At 38.3% G+C, this 12,842-nt stretch overlaps 1 protein-coding gene across 1 annotated transcript in view; it reads right to left on the bottom strand.

Annotated features, from left to right (window-relative positions):
* Positions 1-12,842, bottom strand: part of kif19 (kinesin family member 19) — a 52,646-nt gene that overhangs the window by 3,752 nt on the left and 36,052 nt on the right. The window contains exons 6-16 of the mRNA XM_067429353.1: positions 9,518-9,643; positions 8,560-8,754; positions 7,648-7,794; positions 7,441-7,563; positions 6,522-6,678; positions 5,836-6,010; positions 5,463-5,661; positions 4,176-4,446; positions 979-1,100; positions 520-683; positions 178-271 (exon numbers count right to left, since the gene is read on the bottom strand). Coding sequence (XP_067285454.1) covers positions 178-271; positions 520-683; positions 979-1,100; positions 4,176-4,446; positions 5,463-5,661; positions 5,836-6,010; positions 6,522-6,678; positions 7,441-7,563; positions 7,648-7,794; positions 8,560-8,754; positions 9,518-9,643 — 1,773 coding nt within the window. The remainder of the gene's footprint in view (positions 1-177; positions 272-519; positions 684-978; positions 1,101-4,175; positions 4,447-5,462; positions 5,662-5,835; positions 6,011-6,521; positions 6,679-7,440; positions 7,564-7,647; positions 7,795-8,559; positions 8,755-9,517; positions 9,644-12,842) is intronic.

The raw sequence follows: 12,842 nt of genomic DNA, 5'->3' as shown, positions 1-12,842 counted from the left end.
ATCAATTTTGGAGTAAACTGATGGAATGGTGTGCTTAATATTAAAGTATTAATTTCTTTTAAAAAAAAAAAAAAAAAAACAACAACATACTGATCCCAAACTTTTGAAAGTTAGTGTATAATCTGTAGCTAGAAAAACTACCGTATAAGCTGCAAATGTAAACTCCCAGTGTCTCACCTCTCTGTTGCCCTGGCCATTGATGTGAATGGGTGGGGGAGTCATTACTACAGAGTTCTTCATCTGTTTGTGACTGCTCTTAAACACTCGGTCTCTGTATGGACAGGAGAAGAATTTCAGCTTAAGTTACAGTATGTGAACAAACTTAGACCCCTTTTAACACTATTACAATTCTCTTTATGTCTGCAGTGTAGTTGTGTATTTTCCAAGATTCTTTTTATTTTTACGATCACAAAATATTTTTGCCCATTAAAGATTTCCATACAAGGTAATATATCAATTATGTACAGGGAGGGAAATGTCAAAAGAGTATAAAATGATTTTGCTTAGAGCTCTTCTTACCCATCAGGCTCTGGGAGAATCGGAGGCAGTGTGTGCCTCCTCAGCTTTGTTCGCCCTTGTCTGTTGTCTGAGCCCAATGTGCGAACACTCTCTTGGTCTGAATCCATCTCCTGCAAGGGGTCACGACCTCTACTGGGGAGGGTGATCTTGGGCAAGGAACCCTCCTAAAGAGATATATGTCAGAAAACATGTGAAAATAATAATTTATTTATTTATTTTATCAGGTTTTTCTCTTGAAGTGCTTGTAAGGTCAACATGAAACTCATTTTACTGTCACATTAGGATGCATTTTCAAGTCAAGGAAAATGTTTTTTTTAGGCAGGTTTTTTTTAATTAAATTTTTTTATGTGCACTAATATAATATGCAAAATAAGAGAAGCAATGTGTACTCAGAAAGCAAATGCAGTCAGGGTTGATTTCATATTGACTTGCAATCAAAAAAATGCCTGCTCGATGTACCTTAAGAGTACGAATGGTGAACTTATCCAGGGCCACAACTCTGTCCAAGTTCTTCTCATCCATTTCCTTCATATACATCTCATACAGCTCTTGAAGATGAGGAGGGACTAGGAGACTGTGATCTGCAAAACCATCATTCACCTTCAATGTTCATAACCAAATTTTAACTTGCATACAAAAATCTATATATCAATCCTATTTATTTATTAAAGTAATAATTTATCATTTAAACCTAATACTTTTATATTAAAGACCCCCTGAGGGGAAAATTAAGTTTTAAAGTGCTGTTTATATGTCTATGTGGGATTTAAATAAGCTTCTTGTGGTATTTAAATCAATTCAAAGTTAAACCAATGCGGACAATATAATCCATAACTCTGCAGTGAACCAAAGACAGTCTCAAAAACTCTTTTGAAATCACAAACTACGTTGTAACCAATCATGTCAACTTGTGGGCGGCCTTTAGTATATCATTAAAGGGGGGGGTGAAACACTCAGTTTCAGTCAATCTCATGTCAATCTTGAGTACCTATAGAGTAGTATTGCATCATTCATATCTCCGAAAAGTCTTTAGTTTTATTATATTTATCAGGGCTGTCCTCGATTAAGGATGTAGACAATCGAATCAGAATTGTCGAATCTCTCTATGGCCGACTGATAGTCGAATCATCTGTGTGTGTGAATGGGTTGGGAGGAGCACGACACTGTCAGCAGAAGGGTGAAATTATTTTTATTTTCCTTTACACTTTTATTATTACGCTTTTATTACTGCACACAGCAACAACTTTTAATAAAGCGACCAAAACTGCCTGCCAATTGACAGACGAACTGACAATGGCTTTCTTATTTAGGTTTAAATAGCCTAAAAGGTAATGTGGTGGATAAACATTAATAAACCGTTTTCTCATAACACGTTAAAGCCGCGATCAAAATACAGAACATCACACAAATATATAAAAGAACATTTTGATAAATAAACTTAAAAATATACCTGCCTAGAGAGGAAAAGAACACTTTGAGTGTGTTTACATGCACGTTCTGCAGCCGATTGTGCCTAAAGCAGGTGAAGATGTAGGCGAAGCTCAGCCCCTCACTCACACCGCCACCTGACGCGCAAATTATATAAATGCGAGCTCAATTTTGAATTGACTGACAGATGAGCTGCACGAAAGCGCTCTTTATTGCAGCAGGATTTTAGCGACACGTCTTTAAAATATTGAGCACCCCCATACTGCCAAAATGGTATGATCCTCGTTTCATAACACCCGCGAAGATTCGACCGTGAGATCGGTGGTCGAATCAGGCTCTGCATATCGATGCATCGAATCTTCGACTATTCGGGGTCACCCCTAATATTTATAAAATAAATATAGGCAGTACCAAGTCTTTCCGGAAAAAAACGAGTGCCTGGAGGCATATCGTGTGGGCGGAGCTAAAGAATGACGAGCGCTCACAAAGCGGAGACTTCCCGGAGAAACCCATGGCTATCGATCTCAGCTGATAGATATATGATCCAGAATCATTCGGAGGCTGAAATAAATTGAACAGGAGAAAAAGCAACAGCAGGACGTCCGTCCGTCACTAAATATGTACTGTATTTAGTGGCCTGTCAACATTTGTGTGTGTTTACTCGCAGTTTATGAGGACATGATTCGGTTTATGGACTATTGTATGCGACTAAACCTTAGCAGTAGCAAGCAAAACGGTTTTGCACATCAGACTAGTGTAACGTTATACATAGAAGAACTTCTGGAGTCCGAAGAACAATGGAGTCCGTGCCGTTTACTGATGTGTACTCACGCGACGATAGCCAACAGCATAGACATTTGAAGCAGTTTTACTCACCAGCTGCTTCCAAAGCAGGACCGAACCTTTATCGAATTATATGATTTGGTGAAGTCCTGTGACAGCAGTGACTGTGGAGATCCACTTTGTGACGCGACTGAAGCGATGTTGTGAAGCTTACCGTCATTTCTGCGTTCAAATCGGTTCAAATGCAGCGCTGCCTTCCCAGAATGCTGTGCTGAAGCGTTGAAGTCGCTTGATGTCACCCATAGGAATAAAGTGGAGCGCGGCGCGTCATAAGTGTTCACGGACGACTGGATCTGCAGCTGAGCGAGTGTTTATGGGCGTGCATTTCCTCTCTCGCTCTAGTCACGCGCGCGCACCCTTCCGGGAGAAGAGCCCGTACGGCCCATACAAGCACCTTCCGCTCTTATTAACGTCAAACCGACCCATACTCGAAAAAAACTCTCCGAAACTTGTGAGAAACCGGAAGGAGTATTTTTGACACAGAAATACTCCATCAAACGTCCAACATTAGTTTTTGAAACTTTGTCTATGTTTAGGATGGGAATCCAAGTGTTTAACAGTGTAAAAAGCTCAGTATGCATGAAACAGCATTTCCCTTTAACTATTCTCAAGTCTCAAGAGAAGCCATGTAATACTGGCTTTCTTTTTCTTTTTAAATGAAAAATCAGGGTACATTCAGCAACATAGCAGGTGAATTATGTATATGATGAATAACATGACGTTATAATAAACTATATGCCTTTCTCTATTGACGTTTCTAAGGATGCTGATTTTTAGATGGAGAATGGTAGCATGGTTTGTGTAACATAAGCAACACATTATTAGCTGTTAGATAACGTAATCAAGCCAAAGGCTAATCATATTAATTACAGTTTTATGTCCTACACTGCAGAGAGCAATACATAAAGCGCATTATCATTCTTCTGCATCGACTATAGACGAGCATGCATAATTCTCTTCTACTTCTTCTGAATCAAACATGTATGGCTGAATTAAACCAGTATTTTTACTTGTTATTGTGTAGCGTCTGCTACAGTAAAGTTGACCGAGTGGATCTCTGAGTTGGTGTGAGTGAGTGGAGGCGGGGCTAATTTGCATATTCTTGTTCCGCATATCCTGAATGTATCTACACCCTTGCTTTATTTAGTATACTTTAATGCAAGTCATTTTGGTGATCAAAGATGAGTTTTAAGGGATAAAATGTTTGACTAAAGGGGGACTTTATTTATTTGTTCATTCATTCGTCCATTCATTCACTCATTCAATCAATTGCATTACAAAAGTAACTATTTCTGTTTCTGCTTTGCATCATTTGAAAAACTTTGCAACCGATTCATCTCTGGCTAAGATTTCTGTGCCATCTTGTATTCCTGCGAATGACTCACCATCGATAAATTGCCTCTGCTGCTGGATGATCTCATGGCAGAGGTGTCTGTGCTGTTCAAAACGCTGCACTACCACGTTTTTCTGTCGGATCACGTTGTCCTTAAGCAGAGCGCTGGACTGCATCTCTGCATTCTCAATCTCCAGCTCGTGGACCTTGCAAAGGAGGCAAAGCACTTCCCTCTGCTCCTCTGAGCTCACGCGGCGGGGGAGAAGCTCTTCGAGACGTCGAGCTTTCTCTCTCAGCTCTGCCAGGCGCTGCTCCATTCCGGCCTAAAGAGAACAGGGGAACTATGGTCAATTAAAATGATGAGGGACTTTATTAACACTGCTAGTCATGTACAATTTATCTCTGCTTATGCGTGGATAAGGAAATCCCAGAATGCACTGCTTATGCAGAGTGTTTCAAATGAATGTTTTGAAACAGAGCTAATGTCTTTTGAATATTTTTCTCCATTACAAGATTAAGCACCCTATCATACACACAGTGCAATGTGAAGGCAGTCACGACCTGTGTTTTTTTGCTATTTTCAGCCCAGTGCAGTTATCATTTTTTATGTTCAGCACCAAGTTATTTAAATAGCAAATGCCCTCGTGCCCATCTGTTCGTCCATGGGCGTGCTGGTCTGAAAACGAGGTGTGTTTAGGCACATTGTTGGCGCGTTTCTATTTTGAGGAACTGAAAACGACTGCGGCATTGACCAACAAAAACCTAGTCTAAAGTCAAAAATGCAGTATTTTGTTTTTATTTAAAGGACGCATTATTAATATGGGCTAAAGGCGGGTCAACAACGCGCACACTTTGTTTACTTATACACACAAGAGCGCACAGCATCACACAAACATTTTTCAAAAATAAAAGGATTCCTCTCGGGAGAAGCATTCAGATTGAAAATTCTCCATATAAACAGTGAATCCTAAGCGCTTCATCTTGGCTGTAATTATAGACATGTCTCGCAAACAAATAATTTTTGTAATGAATAATGATTTGGTTAGAGATTCACCAAGTAAATTAAAATGACTGGACTCTAGAAACTTAAAACTGTATGACACTGAAATCATAAACATTTTAAACTCTTTCATTTATATCACTAGAGCATGAAACATATGATTCCCAATTTTGTGTGATGTTTTAAAAAAATAAATAAAACAGAATGAGAACCAGTTAAAAAAAAAAAAGTTTGACAAATTGAGTTGCTAAAATGTCTTCTCAATACTATTGGTCCAGGGCGGGAATATGAGATTTCTGAGGTGCTGATCTGCCCTCTAGTGGTTACTAATGACATTACCTTCTGTTTTTGTATTTTCTTCTGCTCGGTCATAAGCGTGACGAGGTTCTCTCTGGCAATGGCCACTTCTTGTGTCTCTGTGCTGTCAGGCAAAGACTCTGGTGAGTCTGAGTCTTTTTCACTTTCATCCTTATTAAAAGTCTCCTTCCTCCTCTCCCCCTGCCACTTCTTTCTTCTCCTAAAGCGCTCTTGCTCCCAGCTAGACGGAGACAGACAATATTTCAATAAAAAAAAATAAAAAAAACTGAACACGCATTTAATACAACTATCAACAAAATTCAAAATCATAAACTTTTAGGGCCACTGAGCATTTATTTGTAATCTTTGAGTTTGAATAAAGTTTGAAAATCTTTGAGTTTGAATAAAGACTCACTCTGCAATTGTCAGCAGGTGTTTGGATGTGTCTATCTGGATTTCCATATTGCTGTTGTCCAGCTCCATGAGACGCTTCCTGATGTCCATCTGCTGTCTAAACGCATCGATCAGCTGCTCCCGCAGTTGGTCCATCTCAGCCCGGCTCTGCTGAGACGAGTGAGCCTGCACCTCCGCTAGAGGCAAAACAGAGAACAATAATGTTATAATACTCATCTAACTTAAAAAAGAACAGTGAATAAATGTAACAGAACAGAATAGAATAATCATTTAGAATAAAATTGAACTGAATCAATGAGAAGGAATCTAGTCAAACCAAACAGAAATAGAATAGAACCGAATAGAATAGATACAAAACAATTTTAACCAAACAGAATAAAACAGAATCAAGAGGAAAATAATCAAAATCAAACAAAAAATAATAATCTATAAGAATAAAATCACTTGAACATAAAATATAATTGAACAGAAAATGATCTATTAGAATAGAATAGACCAGAATCAATTAGAAAATAATCTTTTAGATCAGAATCAATTAAAAAAGAATGAAAAAGAATCTAAATAGAATAGAATAGAATAGAATAGAATAGAATAGAATAGAATAGAATAGAATAGAATAGAATAGAATAGAATAGAATAGAATAGAATAGAGGTGGCATCAATGGTAAATATCACTTCCGGTGTTACCTTGAACATGGCGGATGTCTGTTCGGTCCGGGTTGAGCTGTCTACTGGCCTGGTCTGCTATCTTCTTCTTCAGCCGCTGAATCTCGCTGCGCAGGTCAGAGATGATGCTGGTGTACTGGGCGATGTGATAGGACACATTCAACAGGTTTCTCTTTACCTGCAAAAGAAGAGTAAATTATAACAATCATAAAATTCAAATCTAACCAAACACAAAATGTGTCACAAAAAAACTAACAATCTTAGGCAGACTAACTCAAGCTTTAACAAAACGGTCTGCATGAGTAGCATGGAAGTGTGTTTTTGTGTATGTATATGCCCTGGCATGTGTTGTTCATTTTTCACCTCCACATTTCCGTCAATCTCAATTACATGTTGACATCACCCACACACTGAGAATCAACGGCATCGGTGATGTTAAAAACAACACCGAAAGCAAAGCACAGATTATCGCTGTAATTTAAAACCGCATCATTTTTTGCTCTTTATTGTCTGTCAACTGTTCTGTTTCTCTTCCTGCTTCTTGTTATTGTGTATTAACCACTTGTTTATACCTATGGATCAAGTGTGTGTGTGTGTGTGCGTGTGTGTGTGTGTGTGTGTCTGTGTGTGTGTGTGTATAATATTAATTTTTTTATTTTTAATATTGTTAAATATATAATGTATAAACTAAATGGAACTTGAACTTAAATATAATTCATTCCTGTGATGGCAAAGCTAAATTTCTCAGCAATCATTGATCTAGTCTTCAGTGTCACATGATGATCTTTCAGAGATCATTGTAAAATGCTGATTTGCTGTATTTTATATATTATTAAATATATTAGACATATATAGATTATATATTTTGACACCAAACTTTAAAAGAGTAGAGCAAGTAGGTGGTTAGGTTGTCCGTTGTTTTATCATGAGTCAAACTAACCCGTGTGCGGATGCTTTTGGCACGGTCGGCGTAAGTCAGGGTATTCCTTGAATCCTCGAAGGCTAGAGATGCAGGGCTTATGTGAGCAATCATCACCGTCCGACTGTTTCCTCCGAGAGAATCCTGCAGACATGTGCAAACCCCAGTAAGACAACAAGAAAAATATCCCACGAGTGTTTCTGCTCATGAAGAATCATATATCTGTACCTTGAGCAATCGTGTGAGCTTGCTGTCTCTGTAGTTGACGTATTTGTTGCCGTTCTTTTCACTCAAAGCATTGATGCAGTTCCCCAGCGCGAGCAGAGAACGGTTGATATGAGCACCCTCTTTTAACCTCTGACCTCTGTTCTGTGTCTGAAAGTAGAAACAGTAGTTATTGCACCAAGATGCTAAACCGACCGTCTACATGTGGGTTAGGGAGTCTGTTAAAGCATCCAGCAGGGGGCGCTCTCATACGTCTCTGAATAGTTGTGCAACAGGCTTGTCTTCCTCATCAATAGAGAACAAATAACCACTCATGTTTCTGAGCAACAATACCCCATAACCAGAAACAAAGTGATCACCTTTTGTGCCTGTCACATGCATGTTAAAACTCACAGGATGCCTGGGTGATTTTTTTAACTGTTTCCATAGCAAATACATGGCATGCTCACAATGTGTTCTCTCATGTAATATTCTCCAGTCTCATGCTGTGAGCGGAAATGACACTTTAATATAAAACATGATTCATAAGTCTTTTATCAAAAACTCTTAAATGGACAGGTGCCTCATGCATCATAATGTATTTTAATAATGAACAAATTATTTCATTTTAGACAGCTTAATTTCCCCTCCATGTTCCCTCCATTAGTTTATCACTAATAGTTAAATCACTCTTGCAATTGTTCCCTCGTCACTGGCTGATTTATGATTCTAAATATATTTGAAGCCAACTGTGCCAGCATTTATGTAAGAAGAAAGATTGATAGCTTTGCTTTTAATGGATATCAAATTTACAATCAAAACGGACATACTTCTGAGCCCACCAACTGTGCTTTTACGTAGTGCCTGAATGATGAATAGACTTTTATGTCTCGCTCACACAAATATCCCACCTTCTCACACACAAACACATCATACCTGTGAAGCACGTTCAGACCCTGCTAAATCGATCATGAAGAGTCGTGCAAATCGCACTTCCTGCAGGATGTCTCGACATCGGCTCTGCTGTCGCACGACCACCTGCAGCACAGCGTGAGAGCGAGAAGACGTCTGATTGGCTGCCGTCGGCTCTTGTGTTCTCTGCTTGTTTCCTTTCACTAACAACTCCATAATCTGAGCGAGAGAAAAAAAAAGAGAAAACTACATTTATACACAGTCACTTTTTCAAAAAAGTTTGGGTCGGCATTCTCAGCAATATTATTTTGATGAATTTGATTTGATGAAAAATACAGTAAAAACTGTAATATTTTCAAACGTAACTACTATTTTAAATAGCTATTTTCTAGTTTTATATCCTGTGATGGTAAAATGTTCAGCATCATTACTCCAGTCTTCAGTCACATGATCCTTCAGAAATTATTCTAAGATGCTGATTTGGTGCTCAAGGAAAATGTATAATTATGATACATTTTTGAAAACTGCAAAATGGAAATGGGAAATGGAAATATTGTAGCATTATAAATGTCCTTACTGTCACTTTTGATACATTTTCAACTTGCTGAAAAAAAAAATTACTGACCACAAACTATTGAACTAATTAAAATACAAATATAAGCGCATTAAACTGCTATTCTCTGTTCTTATTTCTTATGAAATTACCCTCAACTATGGTCCTAATGCAGTAATATTTGTATTTTATATAGTTCAATAGTTTGTGGTCAGTAAGGTGGTCAGTAAGGATATATATATATATCATATTCATTTCATTATTAATCTCACCCATCTAAAGATGAGTGATGAAGACTTATTTTTGGGAGGAAATTAATGTAATAAACACTGACTGTTGTGTCAGTATTTATTTATATTAAAAAAGTTACATCTTTATATCAAAATGCTAGTAACGTAACATGGGGTCACAATAATGTGTCTCACTAACCTCTCTTGCATTAAGAGTGGAGACCTCTGTGATTCCTGCGACCTGTATCTCTCCCTTTGAGTCCTCTCTCAGGTCCAGGAACCCAGATGATGGATTCAGCAAGTCTCTTATCATCTCATTGTAGATCTGAAACACAAGATTGAAGACCACGCTTATATTTCAAGATCGACACCATTGTTTATGCATGAACATTAATGCGCTTGACATTTACATTCATGCATTTGACAGATGCTTTTATCTGAGCTGACTTGACGTGCATAAATATCAGAATGTGCCATCTGTGACCTTTCCATTGCTAGAACCGTGCTGTACAAGAGCACATGAAGAAAGGCTATAATTTGTGAAATTTGAAAGGAATTACTGACAAAAGAGCAGTTAAATAGAGGGTTAGTTCACCCAAAAATGAAAATTATCTCATTATTTACTTACCCTAATGTCGTTCGACACCCGTAAGAACTCATGAATCAATAAGCTGATTCATAACGGTTCGAAACTTTCTTTTTAATTCGGCCCATCACTATTTGTCATTATTTTGTTTTTTGCGCACAAAAACTATTCTCGTCACTGCATACAATTATTGTAGAGTCGCTGTAGTGAGATGGGCTTTGTAACGACGTCTTTAGTGCCTTTTATGGGTCTTGAGAGACGAAATAACATTGGTGTCAATGAAGGCCTTTCTGAGCCATCGGATTTCAACAAAAATATCTTTATTTGTGTTCTGAAGATGAACAGAGGTCTTACGGGTGTCGAACGACATTAGGGTACGAAATTAATGACCGAATTTAAATTTTCGGTTGAACTAACTCTTTAATGAACATTTAGTACACAGCGAGATCATGGCGCATTTTCGTAAAGAGAAAGATCTGAAGTCATCTAGTACCACATTAGGTTTTCATTGCCAAAACACTAATTAAATCAACAATACATTAATTAAGTAATCCACACATTTCAATGTTTAATAAAAAAAAAAATCTGAATCTGTAAACAGTACTTCCAGGATGCTAGTGGAGAGATGAATGTGGGATTTCATATTTCAGAATATTTCAATAAGCTTCATTCAACCCGGTTTAGAACAAGGCCACATCCTGAGCGCCATCTGCGGTCGCCTCAAAAGCTCTCAAATTAAGTCGCCCCGAACTTAATATTTCATTTCTGTCAGTGAGGTCACTGTGATGTGCCGTAAGCATGTGATAATTTTAGGGTGACGCTGACGGTATGAAAAGAAGCCATTGACAGAGGAAGAGTAGAAGACCTGCTACAGATGTAGATGGACGGAAAGAGAAAAAATCGAAAGGATAAACTGGGAGGTCGAAACCTAAACCACAGAAGCTGAGAATAAAAACGCGTTCTCTCCAGGGAAGCATCCTCTTGAGCATTTGGACGGCCCAAAGTAAACAGGAGTTTTAATGTGAAGGTGTAAGAAAAGCGGAGGACAGGAGAGCATTGTGCTATTTACTGAAGGTTGCTATTTCCCTGTGGACGGAGTGGCTTACTCATAGGTCTGCACATCCCAAACACCCCTTTAACCTAAAGAATTCAAACAGTTCTCTGTGTTGTGTGTGTGTGTGTGTGTGTGTGTGTGTGTGTGTGTGTGTGTGTGTGTGTGTGTGTGTGTGTGTGTGTGTGTGTGTGTGTGTGTGTGTGTGTGTGTGTGTGTGTGTGTGTGTGTGTGTGTGCAAGTGCATGGTTTTATTATAAAACTGCATTGAACTAATTGAAATGTTTCCTTATAGCATAGTGAATTGCTCCCAATGCAGTTAGGAATTTTGAGTGATTGTTGTGTTGCGAGGTGGTTAAGTCAATAGAACTCAATCTCAAGTCTATATATTATGTTCTCTAGATATGACTTGGGTACCTCCTTCAATGTAAATCTTTTTGTAGTTTTATCTCCCAGCGCTCCAGTTTAGCCTTCAAAGTCCTGTTTTGACAGCTGATGCATGTGCATTTGAGATCATATATTCCAGCTGACAGGAGCATCACTTCAATTCTCAGTCTTTTTTCCCACCTCTCACTGTCTCACATATTTTCTTGACAATCTCATTGCCCATTTTGTCAATCAAAGTCTGTTCCACAGCATTTCTCTAGTGTCTGACACTGATGCTTGACAATGTGTTATTTCACCTTTACAGTGGTGAAAGTGCAACAATATCCATGCACACAGTGTTCAATTATCACTTCTGGTCTTTGGTAGAAACCAAGTTGACTGACTGTTTTTTTCTTTTTGTATGTACTTGAACCTTACAGTGTGTCCTAACCAGGCACAATGTGACAAGTTTCACGGCTTAAAACGCAGTGCCAGATACACTAACAGCTTGCACAAGAGCAAACCCACTTTTAGTTGAAAAAAAAAAACCTTCAGAATTTACTAAAAGACACTAAAATGTATGCTGAAAAGGCGTAGACAGGGTTATTTCTGCGGCTGACATTGTTGCATATGCATTTAGGAGCATCCCTTTTAGAAGCCAAATTTATGGGAGGAGAGTATTCAACTTTATCATACAAGGTGATTTACTAAGGTTTATGCAAGTCAATTTTCTGGTGTTTGTACCATTATTTACCGCCCAAAAAGCATGTCTTAAACCAGATGCTAATTTGATGCTGCTTTTGGACGCTGCTATGGAAATGATCCGATTGCATTGGTGTTTTTAAATTTGAGTATCGTCAGTAGATCACGCACAGAACTTTCCACTCTTATCTGCATTAATTTGCTAATAACAGCTAATTTGCCCTATTTAGTAAATCTGGCCCTTAGTCTGTCCACATAATGTAACAAAGTGTGGGACACAGCACTTGAGACAATTGTAAAAAACCTGGTAACATATACATGAATCTTGGATGAAATACATAAAAAAGACAGTTAGAGGCTTGTTAAAGGTGCACTATGCTGTATTTTTGCAGTAAAATATATTTAAAAAAAAACACTAGGCCAGTGTTATATTTCGTTCAGCTGAGTTCTTACTATATCCCAAATGTTCTCAACTATTTGTAAATTGTGAGAAAATTACTATTTTAACCAAGGAACTGGCCGCCTGAGGGAGTCGCCTGTCAAATGCGTCATATCTGCGTTAACCTTGGTTTTATTTGGCAGAATCGCTTTGCTCTTAGCAATGTGCAACAATTGTCAAGGCAGCCGCTGAGCGAACGCACAGAGTAATGTCATAACATGATTTTAAACACTCTTAAATGTATCTAATATGATAAACAGAGTTGCATTATGTAACGGAGGCCAGCTAGTAGAAGTTGCTGTGCGAGTAAACCTCACTCCTCTGACCTCAAGAGACGCTCTAGCGACTGACGCTAGAGGTTGCAGCCTTTAGCCTCCTTG

Source organism: Pseudorasbora parva, chromosome 21, assembly GCF_024679245.1.
Source record: "Pseudorasbora parva isolate DD20220531a chromosome 21, ASM2467924v1, whole genome shotgun sequence".
Taxonomy (NCBI): domain Eukaryota; kingdom Metazoa; phylum Chordata; class Actinopteri; order Cypriniformes; family Gobionidae; genus Pseudorasbora; species Pseudorasbora parva.
The sequence above is the reverse complement of the archived record's forward strand: the minus strand, read 5'-3'. Positions and strand labels throughout refer to the sequence as shown.